Here is a 19,048-nt window from a genome sequence, read left to right as displayed (position 1 = left end):
TCACCATGACAACCGGAGCAAACCCCCACAAACTGTCCGTCCAGAGCCGACAAAATCATCAGGTCTACATAAAACTGACCTAATATGTGCGTCTTTGACAAATAATATATAAATAAATAAATGTGAAATCACCTTTAATATAATAATATATAGGTAATGAATTTATTAAAGATGCAACATGCATGGCTGTGGGGAGCAGGGGTGCTGCAGCACCCCCTAGTGGCTAGAGGGAGATTTAAATAAAAGTATTAAATGTATTCTTTTGCACAATTTATAAATTCTTTATTCATATTTTGGGAAGTGATTTTTGACACATGTATGCTATTATGTGTATTTAGATTTTAATTTAATTATTTTTAGGCCTAAACATGTAGGTTTACGGAATTTACGTTGTCGACGTCAGGTTTCCCGCTTGCTTGCTAGCTTCACAGCACCCCTGTTAAAAAAGACTTCGAGGGCCCTGGCACCATGTGACTTCTGTTACAGGAGGTCCAGCACCCGCTTATGCCCAGATTGTTTTACTTTACCTGGAATGTTCAACAGGATGATATTACACTGATCTATGCTGCTTTTGTTCAATTACAAATGTTTTACTAGCTCAAAAATAAACTGATAAATATGCATTGTTATTGTGAGAGGGCACCTGCAAATTGTTACAGAGTTGAAACTTTCTTCCTTCCATGAAGATAGATACATTTAATGCCATCATTCCCCCATGGAGACAAAGTACAGAAAAGTTGCACAGTGCACCTTTAAACTGTTGGGCAAATTTTGTCTTTCTTGTCCTTCTCTCACACATACACATAACTTTTTATCACAAGCAAAAAATACAAAGTACTCCCAAAAAGGTCACGTGAGGTCAGAGTGCGCCACACCACTGGTAATGTTAATGGTTTAGTAGTGAAGTTGTAGTAGTAGTAAATTAATGAAAACCAAGAGGAAGAATAAAGCAACCAAAACACAATATAAGGTGGAAACATAGCCAAAACTAAACAGCAATAATATATACAAAAATGGGCCAAGTAAGATTTTTGGCTTCTTTAAAAATGCACCTCACTTTGTATCCAGCAGATGGCAGCACAGCCTGACACACACATACACACACATAAACACAAAGACACACACACAGCCGGCTTCTGTAACACAATCTCATCACTAAATGTTTCACCACAATCATCAAATATGTAGTCCTGCCCCACTGAGCCAAAACAAGCAGATTATTAGTCCGGTAATGAGCACTTCCTGTGTCACTCGCATCATCTGCAGCACTAACACACACACACACACACACACACACACACACACACACACACACACACACACACACACACACACACACACACACACACACACACACACACACACACACACACACACACACTCTCATCAGAGCATGTCCCAGAATAATACTTTAACTACAAGCAGCAAACATGTCTAAAGTGAAGGTAAGGTTGAGTGTCCAGTGTCAGGTGTGGGTGTTGCAATCTTAAAGGTCCTGTATTACACAAAAGTCAATCTTGTGAGCTTTAAGGCCTGTTATAATGTTGTTACTTCATCACAAACAAACCTGAAGTGTTTTGTTTCATTCACATGTTTCATTCACACCTTGGGATGTCATGTAGTGGTAGTTTTTAAGTTAATAGCTACCATTTACCTTTTGTTCAGCAGAGATTTGCAATTCCAGGGCTCAAATCATCCAAATAATTCTAATTAAGGTGTATGAAGTTTATACATGACATCATGAGGTAGAAAAGAGAAGAACTCATATGCAAGGTTTGCGTGTTAAACATGTCCAAATGAAACAAACAAAACAAAACAAACAAAAAAAACACAAACAAACCTCCCCCCAAACAAACAAGACAACAAAACTCCAGGCATATTTTCGAGGAGGAAACAACATAACATAAGGTCAGAAAATAGTGCCCTTTAAGTTGTCTTAGTTATTTAAATATACATTGTGAAACCTCTAATTAACATTCATCAATAGTCTAATAAAAAGAGAAACGTGCAAAAAAAATATTCATATTGTGAAAAAAGTGTGACGTCTTATCATATTTTTGTAGATTCATTAAATCCAGACGATTAAATGCCTATAATTATATAATTATCCACTTAAAATCAATATCTATCTATGTATATGACAATGGTAATGTTAAGTCAATAAAGGTTACATTTTTTTATGTTAGAGTGTTCTGGTACCAATGTCAGAATAAGGCAATATTAGAATAAATGATCCATAAGTGCACATGATAACTTTTAGTGTTTAGTATCACTATTTTTAAGGAAACCAGCACAACAGCATTATTGTAAGTGCCTGCATGCATCCTAACAGCCAAGACTATTTTCAGACCACATAAGTGAACAACAGAGCTTTAGAGGGATCATGTGATCTCATCTCTCAAGAGTTCAACAAGGGAATATAAAGTTTGATATTTTGAGCCTTTATTTTTATAGTTTGTCCTCAATGTTCACTCTTGATTCATGAGCAATTAGTAATTTTATTTAAAACTGGAAACTTCAGTCTTTAGAGGGTAGATGTCAATCATTTTGACCAAACCAAAATGAAACAGTACAAGGTTATGTATTGCTTTAAAGGGGACATAATGCTTTAACATTGTTATAAAAGTGTCACAATAAACTGACTCTCAATTATATTTTGATTAGAGATCCAACGATTTAGTTTTTTTCATGGCTGATGCCGATGCCCAATTGTTCAGAATCCAAAGAAGCCGATGGCTGATAAGCTCTGCTGATATATTTAGGCTGAAATGTAGGGCCACTGTCACCCACAGCCCTTTTTTACCACAAACCTTTAACAGAACTGTGTAGTCATGTTTTGTGCAAGTATCTCATCGCATTTAGGTATTAAATGTGCTTTATACTCTTTAAAAATATCAAAATATCAATATATCGTATCATTTAATGTGATGATACAGTATTGATATCGTGGGCTGCTGTATCAAGAGTATCTTTTGGTATATTTTACTAAATAATTTAGTTACAGCTACAGTTTTGTTGCTTTTAATGGGTTTGTTTCATATTCATTTTGTACAAGAAGTGATTTAACAGACTTTCAGCATCACAGTTATGATTTAGCCATTATTATTTATTGAACTGCATCGAATCAATTTGAAATATATCGTATCGAACCGAAAGTGCACTGTATCAAGATAAGTATCGTATAGTGAATTATGTATCGAGGTATGTATCGGCAACTTCTTAATAATACCAGCCCTATTAAGCAGCAGGTCAGCGAAAAACAGTAACGGCCTCTGCTGGAGATTTAAGGAGAATACACTAACCAATATACCTGAAAACCCTTATATCTCTAATTTTGATGCATGTTTGAGTAACTGTGTATTGTCTAGCATTAGAGGTTTAAGAGATGTCTATTTTCACCTACTCCCTATCCCTGTCCCCTTTCCTGTTTACACTTGTGATTCATTTTAAAATTAAGACTCCATTTGATACATTTAAGATTCAAAAATGACTTTTTCAGCAATAAAAACAGATAAATGATCAATATATCTGCTGCATGCTATGATGAAATGCCACTACAAATAGCCAGGGATCATAATATGTGTATTTTTAAACAGAGAGTGAATGGACCCTTTTCAAACATGAAGCCATTTCGCTCAATATTGCTGTTTTTTACAATTTATACTCACATGTAAAATAAGCTTAACGTGTCTTCTGTAAAACTGAAGCCTGTGCTATGTGTAATATGACAAACAAAGTGTCTATCAGTGGATGTTGACAATGGGGTCACATTCCCAATATGAGTAGGACATGATGTTAATGATGGTGCACTTGTGAAGCTAACAGCGTATGCACACCGCTGTTGTCAGGAGCCTATGAAGACAAAGCAGAGCGCGGTGTGGCTTACAGGAAAGCACTTAGACCAGATCCTGTCTGTAATGCCGTGTGTAAACAAAGAAGCTATGAAAGATTGATGTCAATGTTCAACCTCAACCTCACAGTCCAATATATGCTACGGCGAAGAGTATGAGAACACCGTGCAGAGGATCAGCTGCTTCACTGCACAAGTACACTGTGTGCGGCAATCATACTGACATCTGACTTTCAGTCTTCAAATGACCTTAAAATCTAATTAGAAAAAGTTAATAGCTTCCAAAATAACAACTGTCAGTAGTCACAATTTATGAAAGTATCTTTTGTTTGGTCTTTTCATGAGACAAAAATCAAAAGAAAATTCCACAAATGTTGGAATTTTATAATTACGGGCAATAATGACAAAATGACAAAAAAACTTAATTTTCTTGTTGTTTCTAATCTCATGATAGTCAGAAGAAATGTTGACAATCTATTAGAAATGTGTAATAACATTTTTAATGTGGTTTAAGTATACTGCAAATATACATGTGCGTAAAATCACCTAACGATAAAATGATAGACTCAACATCAAAACTTGGCACATTATTCTAAAAAAAAAGTTAAGCCAAATATCAAATCAAGTATAACTTTCACTGATAACAACTGTAATACTGATTTATTCTTAATTACAATGTCACTGGACATGTCAGATTTATGTGGTGGTTTGCATCACAGAAAGCAGAATGAGCCTCACATTTGTCCAGTTGCCAGTTTCAATGCTGAAATCCAGTTGGTTAAAACCTAAAATGTCTGATCTGATCTGAATGGTCACTACCTGAACATCAGCACGTGCTACAGTATATGCTGTCCATACACTGAGAATAGTAAAACTTGCATGTGTCCTCGGCAGGTTAAGGCACTGGCAACTCAGGTTCAGTTGTGATTGTAGCACATTTTTTAAAACAGTAAGAGCACAGGCTACATACCTTCATATAAAGTTTCTCTGACAGCACAAATTGCTAATTTGTTTAATCAATATTGTTGCAAAAATGATTCTAATACTTAATCGCTCAAGTATGAATGTAGAGCACAGAAACACGTAGGCTACAGCAAGTTTATGGAACATTTGTGATTTTGGTTTAGACATTTGTCTCCAAAAAGTTTGTCTCAAAAGTAATATTGGTTAATGGGTTTGTGACATCATCAAACTGAGCTCCAATCACAAAGCCGACCCAGGAACGCTCTGTGTGGTCCATGTTGGCCAAAGCTGCTGATTGCACATCATTTGCATTCCAGATCCAGCTGATGGCCAGTCTCTATCAATTATTTAAGAAGTTGGACCTCAAGGTTAAAAAGGTGCTTCTGAGGATCCACCGCACCTATGAATTCTTTATATGATTCCCTTCATTCTCATAGTGCCAACATGCAAAGTTTGAGAGGTCATCTGGTATTTAATCAACACATGGCACAGATCAGGGCACTCGCTTTAGTTTCCTTTGAGGTCATGAGACGAACTGAACACTTGATCATCTAGAAATTCTTGTAGTGCTAGACATAAACGCTTCTAAATGGAAAAGTTTACAGCCAATCCTCTGTTATTAACATCTTGCGGTTCATATTTGGAAAGAAGAAATTCATCTATTTTTTAAATTTTAGATATTATTGCTTCTAATACAATTATCAATTATAATGATCAAAATCAACCCTCTCTGTTCTGAGTATGAAGTGTCAATGTAGACAGTCTCAAGTATGATAAAGTATGATATGATATTGGCTTAGTAACTGTTGGTTGTCGGTTCAATACACTCTGTTTTTGTGTCCTCAATCAAGACACTTCACCCACCTCACCTCCAGCATGTACGTGTGAGTTCTGTATACTTAGATTGCGTGCGTAATGTGACCGGTGAACATACCTACGATTGGGGTGAGTTTCTGCAGCTCTCTGTTGGCACTCAGAGGAAACGTGGATGTGCTGAAGCGCTTCTCACGCTTCACGGCCGAGTGTGACCCCGGCTGTTTCACCCGGAGGAGCTGGGCAGCGGGCGGCACCTTCTTACCCTGCAAAACAAGCCCCAGAGGCTCTAGTTACCCATAGGTTTGGGACCAGGTAGTTCTTGGCCTGGAGGACAAGGTTCAGTTTACCTCCTCCTTTCTCTCTCTCTCGCAGCTAGTGTTGTCATGATATTAACATTTCAAACTCAATTTCAGTGTTATGGAAACAGACTCGATACTCAATTCTGATTTTGATAACATGTTCCACAGTATGACATTAAACAGCTCTACCTTACTCTCCACAGATCTGACCTGTAACTTGGTCAGGTTTGGTTTCTATAAAGAAATATTTAGAACCAAACTGTGCAACATTCTAGACAAAGTAATAACATCTCCATGGAGAAAAGTATTTGATAGGCACTCCAGTGGAAAAGTTACACAATTTATGTCCAATTTAGGTCCAATATTATGCAACACTGAGTCTTGTTACGACATCAAAAACATACGCTGGGTTTTTTGTAGTAAACGTGTGAATGAAATAAGAGACAACTCCATGTTTTTGATGAGGAAATAACAATATAACATAGATCAGAAATAGCGTAATATGAGCCTTTTAAATAGTACTTTCTTTTATAATACCATCTTGTTTTAGGTTCCATCGTGGTCTATGTGCTCTTATACTTGTTCTGATACAGCTCTAGATCATTCTAAAGCTATTCATTTAGCAACAATACTTGTTCAAATGAGTATCTAATTTCGATACCAGTTTTAGTATTGATTAGTATCTGATTTTCGATACTTTTGACAACCTTACTTGTAGCGGGAACGGAGCGGGAGGGAGGAGGGAGGGTGTCAGACGAGGGGTCAGGTTGCTTTCCGAATCAGATCAGGTGATTGTGAGAAGCAACCTGAGCTGTGTGAGCAGTGTACAGTACAGGGGCATTGATGGACATGACACTGGAGCGCGGAAAAGGCTGATACAACTGTCAATGGGACAAACAGGAGGTCCTGGCGTCGGTCAATCTGGGCCCCACACTGCTCATGTCTACAGTGATAAGAAGACACATCCATATTTCAGTAGTTTTTTTTATATGGGGCTGTTGTTATTTTGAAAAACAAAATCAAATTGCAATTGCTCTTAAGTATTGTGATCATATTTGCGATTTATGTTTAAAAAGTACAGTCCTGAGTGTACACTGCGAACAACTCCAGGGCCTTACGATCTGAGAGAAGACTGAAATATGAACGGATAAACTAATACAAGAATCACATGAATTTCAGGTTAGGCATAACATAATTTTTCTATTAGAAAAGGGTATTTTGTTCTTTGAAAAGTTCATTCTATTATCTAAATAATTGCAGCCTTTACGATCTGATAATTGTGCCAACTCAAATTGCAATTCCGTAACAATATAGGCCAGCCCTAGTTTCTTAGATAACAATTCTTATCAATTAGTGAATGAAGAGCCTAAATTAGTTTGGCTTCGTAGACTAAACCAGGGCCAGTGTGCTCTGCCCCCTAGCATGTGTCTATAAATATTATCACAAGATGCCCAATACTGATAAAATATTAAATTTGAACCCTAAGCAAAATTATATTATGCAATAATCAGATTAAACTGTGACTAATACATTTCATATTATTTACAGTTTGTCTGTGTCTTGCAGGGTTTTCAAAAGTATTCAAAATCAGATTCTAATCAGTACTAAAACTAGTATCGAAACTAGATACCCATTTGAGTCGGTATCGATACAAGAAAAACAAACCTTTCCTGAATAGCTTTAGAACAGGCAAGTCCAAACTATGGCCCTGGGCCCAAATGCGGCCCTCAGACAAATTTTTCTTGGCCCTCAGACTTCCAGGTGAATTGGCCCAAATTACCTTGCATCAATTAACAAATATTTTTTTAATGCAAGCTTTTTGAAAATCGACCTTGATATAGCTAATATTTCAGATTTAGTGTGTGGCTTTAAGGATCTTAGCATGAATAAAGACTGATGTCTCCTTCTAACATGTTAAACATACACACATTTCAATTATTCCCTGCACTGAGCATCAGTCTACGGCCCTCGATCAGCCCTCTGCTTCGTCTGTGTTTAGATAACAATTTTCTTCATTATTCGTCTCCAAAACCAAATGAAAAAAATGAATAACGATTCTTTTTTTCAGTTTTAATTTTTCATGACTTAAACTGCAATGCCGGACTTTTGCGCCGCATATGGACTGAATCAGGACTTAACCAGAACTTAATCAGGTGTAAACCAGGTCTAAACCAGGACTGAGTGTCAGGATGGGCCCAGAGGTGCGCCCGCATAGAGTGTCTGGTGATCAGGACTGAGACCAGGACTTTTTTCGTTTTCTTATTTTTGGTTTTATTTTGAAAAACGAATGCATGAATGATACACGGGTTACATAGACTAGTATACACATGGACCACTATGGAACATACCTGAACAACTGAGGGATTACACAGATATAAGGCCATATGGTAATATAAAAGAAAGTAATATTATTTAAAGATCCTATACAACACAAAATTGACTCTTGTGAGCTTTACGTCATGTTACAATGCTGTTACCTCCTCAAAAACATACCTGCAGCTACATTTACCTTTAATTCAGTAGAGACTGGCAATTCCAGGGCTGTAATCATCCAAACGGTTCTAGTGAAGGTGTATATAGTTTAAAAACACAGTGGAGCACTTCCTGTAACAAGGACTAAAGTAAGAAACTGAGTTTGAACTGAGTCCCTATATCCCTAAGAGACGACAGCCAGTATTGAAGAATCTCAACTTCCTTCCACTTTCACTCCAGTTGTATTTACTTTTCTCAAATCTTTATCACTATAATTTGGTTATCATCATGCCCTGCTATATTACACACAACCAGCTGCTACAAAGGCCTGCATTATCCTCCTGAACAGGCAGAGCAGACAGGCAAAGGCAGGATCGATGAGTGTGCACTTTAGAAAAAAAACAACGTCATAAGATCATACTGAGCCAGTCACATGAGAAAGTGCCTGAATTAAAAAGTACAAAAGACTCATTAAAGTTGTACACGGAGGAACAGTGATGTGTACAAGTGTGGCTGTATCTATCTTGACCTGCTGGATGTGTCTACTGTGGGCTAGTTTGGAATTGAGGGGTCAGGGGTCAAAGTGCACAATGTAAAATATATGGTCAAAATGTCTGTCCGAAAATGCTAATCAAGAGTTATTATGTATTTACAGTGTTGTCATAGATGCCAAACTATAGAGTGTGTTTTTTTTTTTTTTGTCTTTTTAGTATTATACCGAGTGCATAGAGTTTAATGTAGACAACAAGACAGATGCCAGATGAGGAAAAGAGTGTGGAGAGACATTCAGTTAATTGTCAGAGTCGGGAATTTGAGTTTTTTCTATGATATACCTTTAAAATGATCAAACACAATGACTCAATCTTTTAGTTTAACAGTTGCAGCTTCTCTCATAAGAACTAATCTGATTAATTGTTATTACATATTTCATTTAATAAAAAATAATTGTTATGTGGATGATAAACTGACTGGAAAGACATTTTATTAACAAGTTACCACTGTAATTAAATTAAAAGTTACATCGGGCCAGAATATAGGTTTTTGATGAAAAGTACGTACACATTTCTATACTTTTTAAAGTTTAAGTAATAATAATTTGACTGGTTCCCTATTCTAATAATAACTGGCCGAATCAACTCAGTAGTAGCTGCACTTTTTCCAATATAAAACATTTTGAACACATTAAAACAGGAAAAGTACAGGCCTAAGCAATAAAAAAGAACCACTCAGAAATGTTAACTCAATAAGAAGGATGCACTACTCACGTCTTGGTCTGAGGGCCCATTCTTATCAGATTTCTTCGACCTTCCAGACTTGGAGGATTCCTAAACAAAATGCAAAACATGTGAACTTCATCAAACTAACTGCAGTGCATGAAAAGGTTAGAAATACCACACTACCATGAGAAAGAAGTGCTCAGGAGAAGTTTTACCTTGTCCTTCTTGCTCTTGTGGGGCATGCTGAGGCGGGAATCCCCAGCGTGTCAGCAGGTCCTTATTATGAAGTGCACAGTACAAGGCTGCTACACACACGTCTGAATACGGGGCTGTTCCGCGCTGACCATCCCCGCACCATGTGACCGAGACCGGGCTACGAACGCCACATGTCACCCTGCCGCTCCAGCGCTGGCCCTGCACCGGAACGCGCGCTCCACCGAACACACGGCTCTCTTCATCACACGGGACCGGACCGCTGCAGCACTTTGAGGTCCTCCCTGCGCTGTGCTCTGGCTCCGGGCACGACTCTGCTGCGTGCACCGCTGTACCTGTGTGGAGCCACCGCGCAGGGGCAGTGTAGCACCTGACACCGCGCCGCCGTGGAACAGACTGGAAGGATGCGAAGTGAAATACAAAGTTTATGTTAACTCAAGCAAAATGTCTGTAGTTTATGATGAAACCAGGTTACCAAGGGACAGATATAGGTTACTGAAAAAATAAAACAGGGACAAAAAAGACACACGCTTTTTAATTGGATTGCACTTGGGTTCACGTTACATCATAACTTTATAACATGCTCAGAGTTTGTTCTCAAAATTATGTGTCATGTTTACTATCAAGATTAAAATGGCGATATTGTGGATCTATCTTTAAATAAATTTGGTCTACAGTCTGGTTTTCAACAGAGAACTTTATTTCCAAAACATTTTAATTGCCTTTTGGCCCAATAGCATTTTGTAGATCATGAATGCCTGAATCCTACTTGCATATAGACGAGCACAATAACTACGCAGAGTCAGATGATACAATGGTACACTTAAAGTGTGGCATCTCTTTAAGTTTGTGTTTTATTGCTACAATATCAGAAGTCTATATCTATCCTGCTCCCAGTGGTTTTGTGTGGTGTTGTACCTCAGCTGTGTGTCCTTATGAGGGCAGCATTGCATGTTTCTAAAGGAGCCGTTATCTGAACACGATGATGATGATGATGATGATGATGGATCAGTCACTGTACGCGCATCAGCTGTACCTCATCTCCCTGTAGTGAAGAGTTTATTCTCTCTGAGCTCAGTCACATACAGCATTCTCCAACACTGATGTAAATATTTCATTTGTAAATAAACAACATTAACTGGCAAAATAGCCATAATTTGAGCTCTAAAGGTGATAGGAGAATAGGGTTATTGGTGTTTAGCATACATGATTTAAATATTTAATCTTTCCCTTAAAAGTACATTTACACACAAGATTCTGCATGTGTTGAAAGTCCTGGTCTGAAGAATTGGACTCATGTCTGCTGACTTCTACTCTGACCTGTCTGTCTGAACTTTGCTGTATGTCTCTCTGGTCACTGCAGTGGACCCCTCCCTCTTTTTAATAAAACTCCCTGTTGGCTCTCACCAGAGCTATAGTTTGTTTCTGGCCCAGCGTCAGCACACAGCTGTAATCTCATCTCAGAGGACTGAGGAGGGACAGTGCCCTGGTGGGGCCTGGCGGATCCCTGGCCTGCTGAGAGCGCGTGCCTGGGGCAGGTCTGATCCAGTGCCGGGTATTGATCAGCCCGTGAGTGGTGTTTCCATGTGTGTGTGCTGGGCTCCACCACAATGCTCTGTTATTACACAGAGATAGGGCCACTTCATTTCCTGTGTGCGCCGCTCTGAATGGGAGCTGTGTGTTTGTGTGGCACCACACACGTCCTGCAGAGAGATAGGAGAAAATGAATTCTGCTTTTACAAAGAGCTTGGCTTTCCTCACAAACAAATCAAATCAAGAATAAAGCCTGAGAAGTCCAGGCTGCGGCAGGCCCATTTTTAACATTTAAGGACAAAATCTCGAGTCAAATACATACATCTCTACATGTAACTGATGTACTCCCCATGGGTTTGGGGGTACTCCACTCAGCGCTCTTTTAGTCTCAGGGTAATACATGGAGAAATACACATCACCAAACTGTTCTCACACCGTTTGTCCGCCATGATCAGTTTCTTTGGTCATCGTCTCACAGAAGCAGTATGCTTTGCACTTCTAATGATCTAGTCTTAGCTACTCTTTAAATCTCCTTGTGTGGAAGCATAGTCAGGCTTGAATAGCTAATTCTACCTCCTGTATTGAGTATTCAGGTCTCTGGGTCCCAGACTGATGGTAAATAACCTTCTCTTGCCTCAAATCCCCAGTCTCTGGCCTCTCTTTACGGCTCTAGGACAACACTTATTTTCCCTAACACTATTAGTGAAGCCATTAGCTGCAATCCCTGTCTAAATGTTTGCTGATTCTCTTCATTATAGCAGGTACTTTGCTCTTCCTTAACACTAGCCCTCTGCCCTTCGACCTCTGCCACAGTCCTGCCACCAGAGCGGGACAAACGTCAATGGGGCGAGAGGTGTCATCGGCGTTAATGAGAGAGGCTAGCTACAGGAACAGGTGTACTTTTCCATAGAGAGAGCAGACTGAATAGGAACAAAGGCTTCAGCTGTGCCAGGTGGGAGATCCTGGTGATAAGGTCCAAACATGGAGCCACTGGGAAATGTTTGGGTGTAATATTGTACGAGCTTTCATAACTCCATTCAAACACACAAACACAAGGGCGTGGTTGTCGAGGTGTGAGCAAGGAAAAATACAAGAGCCATTGTGTAACTTGGCACAATATGGTCGACTTTTATCTTGTTGTTAAAGCATTTTGAGTTTTGGAGATGCAGACAAACAAATAATGCAAGGTTACTCAAACATGTGAAACCAAGAATTTCTTTAGTCGACTCCAGCCCTACTTTCCATGCATTCTCTCTCTCCCAAAGTCATTTGTGTGCCAGTTGCATGTACGGGGAGTAATTAGATGCTGACATGTTTGTATGATGGAGGGCCCATGCTGAGCCCTGTGACATCCAGATGGTCAGGCTCAGAGGAGCACCAGCCTTTGGAAGGTAACTATCTCCTTCACAGTGTCCTCCAGTTGGTGGCCTTGAGTCCTGTTGTTTGGGCTGTACCTGTGTCTGTCACAGCTATGTCCTCCAGCTTTGGACAAGTCTATAAACCTCTCCTATAATCCTGCTTTCATTTGGTTGTTGGACAGCCTCCATGGGTCCTCTTTGGCTGTGAGCGCTGGCACAGATTCAGGCAGAATGGATGGTTTAAAATGCAATTCCAGACTTTTAACCACTGAAACTTGAAATAGTAAAATATTTAAAATTGTTCATTCATAAAATTATCTGTGCAGAATGAAGATTAGAATTAAAATCCTTGGATTCACAGTGATAATGCCATCAGCAAATCCACAGTGAAATGTATCAGAGCATATAATGTCGAGAGCGAACTGGCTGATGAGGGTTTTAAAAAAGACTTAGATGTGAGGGTGCTAACCTGCAGTACCCCATTGTCTGCTTCTTTATACAACTTACCGTCCTCCACCCTTACAGTCCATCCTTTGTGTACTCCACTTGCCCACCTGTCATATGGGGCCAAAACCTTCAGTTGCTGTGTCCCTGACTCTGGAACTCCCCACCACCGCCCATCTGTGACATAGACTCCATACACTCTTTCAAAACTCATTAATAAAACTACTTTCCATAAAACTTGAAACTCCTGTCCCCATCCACTTAGATATTTTATTTTTAAAGATACATTATGTAATTTAGGGTCTGAAACCTGCTCGTTCAGTAGATGTAGATGTTGTTTTTTTTACCTGTAATGTTATACAGCGGGGATCTCCAACCTTTTTTCTCAGGTGAGCTACTTTTACAAAACGAAAAGAGTTACTAGTTTTATAGCCACAGCAAGCCTTCGATGAGGTACAGTTAAGTGCAAATAAAACAAACCATTATCCATGTATTAGTGTACAAAGTTAGAAATCAAAATGATACATGTACAATGGTAAAAGGTATTTATTTAATTAATCCAATTTTACTTATTCAACACAATTCCGAAATCCCTTAGCGAGCTACTTGGAAGGGGGTGGAGAGCTACCGGTAGCTCCAGAGCTGTTATACGGTATGGCATGGAGACAAGCAGGTCACATCACCAGGCCTAGTTACCAGTCATATCTGTGGAGAAGTGGGCCCACTCACATTATTGAAGCATGTTTTTGTGGTAGTTTTGAGAAATAAAAACCCACAATTGAATAAATACAGGATATATTTGTTTAATGTCATACTGTGGTAGCCTGATTCATCAGCCGGTTTCACTTCGTGGAAACCGTCTGATCTCGCAGCATTAGGATTTGTTCGCTTGTTTTTTTTATTTAACCACTGGCTATTATTTGGTCGTGACATATGTAATGCACCAAATCCCGGTGGAAGAAGGGCCATAACGTCTTTCCCTTTGATAAAATTCACCAAACATTCTGTGTTCCGGATTTAAATCCTCGATCTCAGGAATCGTTGCCAACACTGAATGTCTGGCTTCGTCTACATCCATCTCAACCTCTTTGTTTTCTGTTGTGCTGTACCACAAAAGGAACCCAGACAGGTGCTTGAGTTTGATGTCATGGCTTCACAGCTCTTTACTGATTGGCCGGTGCGTGGTCTGTAACTTCTGGGGTTCTTGCAAACCGTCTAGTGTATTCCGATTCCTGACCTATTTCGATTCCTGACCTGGAGAGAAATGAAATTGAGTGAGGCACTAGGTGGCGCTAGCATGGCTAATACTGTGGAACATCATCAGGCAAAGCAATAACAACACCACAGTGATGAGGAGATGGCAGATCCTCTCATCTTATCTTGTTATTTGTGATTTTATTGTTGTGCAACTTGACCTCAAGAGTCTTGAAATATGCCAATATATAAAATGCATTATTATTATAACTTCATAACTTCAAAATGCTTTTATTGTCCACGTTTGAATTCTTTACAAATCCTTCAAAATATTTCTCAGGCTTGTCAAGATGAGTTCTTTAGGGAAACATGCCCTTTGCATTGGACTCTACTGAAGTTACCGTGACAGCTCATCTCTTGATGTTAAGCTGGGCGCCTTTCAAACCGTACTCTCTAATATCAGAATGGACAAACAGACTCACATTAGAAGCTCTGAGCGGCTCTACTTAAGCTGTATTAGGGCTTCTCTTATGTTGGAGTTGACTGTTGCGCGCGAAGGGGCCAGATACGATTCGATTGCAGATATATTTTGCTGGTGCGTACAGAGCTGCGCCGCATGAAATGTCAGTGATAAGAGAATGATGAAAAGCCTTTGACGCTGCAATCTGTCAGCTTCCACATGGGCACTGCACACAAACAGACAGGCGCACAGGAGAGGGGCCCCGAGCAGTGATAAAGCATGAGGAAATATATGCACAATGTGTCTTTTATACGGCGTGCTGATATTCCATTGTTGACACGTTTGCAGAAAGGGGGATCACAGCGATGTGTATTGGACTGAATTGAGTGTCACATATTCAGGGCATGTCTTGTGTCTTGTGCTAGATCTGGTTAGGTTGACAGCGTGAAACTGCACATAGTGAAAGCTGCAGGGACAGAGACTATACAAACGTAAAGGTGCACTGTGCAACTTTTCTACTGGAGGGTCAGTCGAATGCTTTTCTCCATGGAGATGTTGTTGCTTTGTTTGCAATATTTCACAGTATGATTTCACAGTACCTTTCTATCTTCATGGAAACCAAAGCAAACCAAGTTACAGGCTAGATCTGTGAAGAGGCGACCCTGCTCACTGTCACAATGCCTGTTTTTCTAAGTGTTTTTAAGCTATAAAACCACCTGTAATTGAATAAATGCATGTTAGTGCTGTTTAATGTCATACTGTGGAACATTCCAGAGTATTGACATATCGCATCTTTAAAGGTGCACTGAGTAACATTTCTATTGGATTGTCAATGGAAATGTTACTGCTTTGTCTAATCCAGGGGTGTTAAACTCAAATTCACAGAGGCCAAAATTAAAAACTGGGACTAAGTCGTGGGCCAAACTAAATATTTACTGAAAAATTTCAACAACATCTGCATGTTTTCTCTTCTTTCGAAATATGCAATATTAAACCTTTTCTTATTCAAATAAACGTTTAATAATAGTTTTGCTCAAACATTGAATCCAGAACAAGCAGAATATAAAATAATACAATTTTAAATAAATAATGTCTCTATAGTCTATCTATAGTCAGCGGGCAGCCAGCTCTTATACATATTTGATATGATCTCACGGGCCAAATATAATTATATCGGGGGCCAAATTTGGCTCCTGGGCCTGAGTCTGACAAATCTGGTCTAGACTGTCACAACAAGCAGGTTACAGCACTACACTATATTACAGTTCAAATCTGTGGAGAGGCGCCCCTAATCACAGAAGGAATTATTGTATTTCTGAGCAATAGAAACATCTATATGGAATAAATGTTAGATGGATGTTTATATGGATATGTTTGGATATGTCATACCATGGAACATTCCAGGCAAAGCAATAAAATCTCCATGGAGACAAGTAGGGAGCAGACCCTCCACCAGAAAAGTTGTGCAGAGCACCTTTAAGAAGAGAATAGTTTAGATGAGTTAAAATTTGACTTACAGATCCTATTATGCAGAAATAATTTTGCCTTGGCTTTTCACAATGCTAAAAAGTAGTTCCCTCATCACAAACACATTAAGAGTTGTATTCTCTTACAAAGGTTCCTGTGCACTTCATACTCTGGTTGTGGCTCTGTGCGCTCTGTTAATGGCTGTTCACATTTATTTGTTCATGCTTCGTTACCACTGCCACCAGTGGAGACTATGCTAACGCCCAAACAGCGAAAGGATAGTTTCTTCTAAAGTTTGTTATCCAAACATTATTTTTGCTGAGGAAATATGGAATACCAATGGTAAGTTCCAAAAACAAGCAAATAAAAGCAACAATAACATGTTCACTTTAAGTACCCCATCACCAAAGAGTCTAACTGAGTTCTCTGGGGTATTGATTGCTAACACATATTTAGCATATTTGGATTATGTTAATGCATATTGTTTTGAAAATGCTATACAGTATTTGCAGAAAACAGCTTATTAGCATGTTCAGTAAGTTTTAGCTTTGTTTTTGACGCTTGGAGCCCCTTTTCCCTTTACTCCCCACACTAAATCACTCCTCCTTCAGACTGCTATGACTGAATGTAGTGCATCCAGCTAATGAAACTCCTGCACATCGCATCAAGTTTGTGAAACTGTGGCATATTGTTTTACATTATGCTTTTGTATATTCATGAATGGAATTTATGAGAGCAAAATTACTCAAACCTGCATGCATGACATCTGAAACCTTTTTCAGGTATGGGAAAGTTGAAAGCTCACAAAGTTAACCCCTGTTTAAAGGTGCATTGTGTAACTTTTCTGGTGGAGGGTCTGTCAAATGCTTTTCTTCATGGAGATGTTATTGCTTTGTCTGGAATGTTTCACAGTATGGTATTAAACCTTTTTATCTTCATGGAAACAAAACCAGACTAAGTTACAATTCAGATCTGTGGTGAGGCGACCCCACAAAATGCCTGTTTTTAGGTATTTTTGAGCTATAAAACCACCTGTTGAATAAATGTAATGCAAAGCTGTTTAATGTCCTACTGTGGAACATTCCAGACAAGGCAATGACATATCTATCGAAACAAGTGACAACCTCCAACCAAAAAGTTACACAGTTAACCAAAAAACACTACCTGTAAAGACCTGTTTACATGAGAACACTTGCAAGTAAAAACGACAAAATATTTTACTGGAAAAGCCTTTTGTTTAGAAGGTGATGGCGTTTTTGGGGCTTAAAAACACAAAAATCTGAACCCACCCTCCAGAATGGAAAAGATGAATACGCTCTGCCATAGCATTTATGTCTACACTGCCCAAGATGCAAAACTGGTCAAATCTGCTCACATCACGTACACGTTTACATCACATATATACAGTACACAGAAACAAACATGTCAGATCATTTCCATGCATCAGACCTTCAAGCTGCTCTGGCAGCTCTAATAAACTTACAGAAGCATCCCAACAAATGCATAGAATATGCAGAGATACTATTAGTGAACAGAGAAGGACCTGCAGTTACCTCTGTCAAATTCTGGATGCACCAGTTCGTCACAGGCGAGTCAGGCGGATATGGACGAGACCTGGAGAACCAGTCGATGGTGGGACAACTTTATGGAAGGAGTAGCTGATGAAATCGAATTCCACACACTTTTGTGTCACCGTATGCATGCAGATTTCCTCCTGAAAATGCTTGTCTAAATGCAGAATAAAAACTGAAGACGCGTCATCATATAAATGTAGCCTAAGTGTAAAAGTTAATTCTCTACCTCATGGAGTAAACTGAGCTCTGAAATCATCTGTTTGAGTCTGGTGAAAGCACATGGACTTTAAAAACACAGAGGAGCTTCATGAATCACCATTAGATGGTGTCCACCAGTGAGAAATAAGCACTAAAAATTGGGAGCAGCCTTGATACTGAAACGTGTGAAAAGCCAACGCCTCCTGGTGTAAAAATAGAGACCCTATAAATATCACCTTATTGTCTCATGCGTCATTGGTCCATTCTTCATCATGTTGTGTGTGCCATGAACAAATCCAGTGCAAAATGATCAGCGATATTAAAAAGGCGTAAACTGTCTCTCACTCTAGTCTCTGTTTTGGACCTGCCCCAAAATTCATAGCTTATCACAGTCCCAGATCTCCCAGTTCATTGTCAGATACATTGGCGTTTCTCCTGATTCCAGCCAACCCAGACGCTTTTAGTTTTCTCTGCTCTGCTGCTGTGAAAACTAATTAATCACTGCCTAAAAGTGGCTCCTCTCTTTTGGAAACTGTAACAAATGTGAATTTTGTGTGCATGTGTGCATTGGACCATACTTTGTACTTGTCCTGATGATTCCAAAAAGAAGATAATAAATAGATCACATATTCCTTTCTATGTTGGTTACAAAAGGTTCATTGTCTATTGCTGTAATTTTTGGACATTTACGCGAAATTCTGTGCAAAAATAATGAGGCAGATTCGTTTGAAAAAGGCCAGTCTGGGTCCATCCTCACACCAGGGTTATTTAAAATATCTTGTAAACAGTGACTAAAAGACCTGAACTCTCCCACACATTGATGCATGATGCCGCAGCCAATGGATTTTCACATAAAGCCCCTTTTGCACAGATGGACGATTTGAAGATTTTGTAGAGAAACGTTTTCGTACACGGTCTGAACAAAGAACATTCAACTCTGGACAGTTTTCTCAAATGGAAACAAGAAATCGACAATAGCATGGACAATGT

At 39.1% G+C, this 19,048-nt stretch overlaps 1 protein-coding gene across 1 annotated transcript; it reads right to left on the bottom strand.

The window, feature by feature from the left end:
* Positions 1 to 5,320: 5,320 nt before the first annotated feature.
* On the bottom strand, positions 5,321 to 10,122 carry LOC129411078 (serine/threonine-protein phosphatase 2A 56 kDa regulatory subunit delta isoform-like). Its single transcript, XM_055160906.1, has 4 exons — positions 9,833 to 10,122; positions 9,666 to 9,725; positions 5,748 to 5,892; positions 5,321 to 5,382 (listed from the first exon to the last, which is right to left on the bottom strand). Exons 1-4 carry the CDS (start codon positions 9,857 to 9,859, stop codon positions 5,321 to 5,323), a joined length of 294 nt encoding a protein of 97 aa, XP_055016881.1. The 5' UTR covers positions 9,860 to 10,122.
* Between the last annotated feature and the right edge of the window lie 8,926 nt (positions 10,123 to 19,048).

The sequence above is a fragment of the Boleophthalmus pectinirostris genome, unplaced genomic scaffold (assembly GCF_026225935.1).
Source record: "Boleophthalmus pectinirostris isolate CB_2022bp ecotype Guang Dong unplaced genomic scaffold, ASM2622593v1 HiC_scaffold_10, whole genome shotgun sequence".
NCBI classification, from domain to species: Eukaryota; Metazoa; Chordata; class Actinopteri; order Gobiiformes; family Gobiidae; genus Boleophthalmus; species Boleophthalmus pectinirostris.
The sequence above is the reverse complement of the archived record's forward strand: the minus strand, read 5'-3'. Positions and strand labels throughout refer to the sequence as shown.

What these genes read in the sequence shown, in the direction of transcription:
- LOC129411078 (XM_055160906.1), bottom strand. Translation starts at nt 9,859, where the DNA reads ATGCCCCACAAGAGCAAGAAGGACAAG. An exon ending in ATGGGCCCTCAGACCAAGAC is followed by an intron (nt 5,893 to 9,665) that starts GTGAGTAGTGCA and finishes CTTGTTTTGCAG; the next exon opens with GGTAAGAAGGTGCCGCCCGC. An exon ending in GAAACTCACCCCAATCGTAG is followed by an intron (nt 5,383 to 5,747) that starts GTATGTTCACCG and finishes GTTTATGTCTAG; the next exon opens with CACTACAAGAATTTCTAGAT.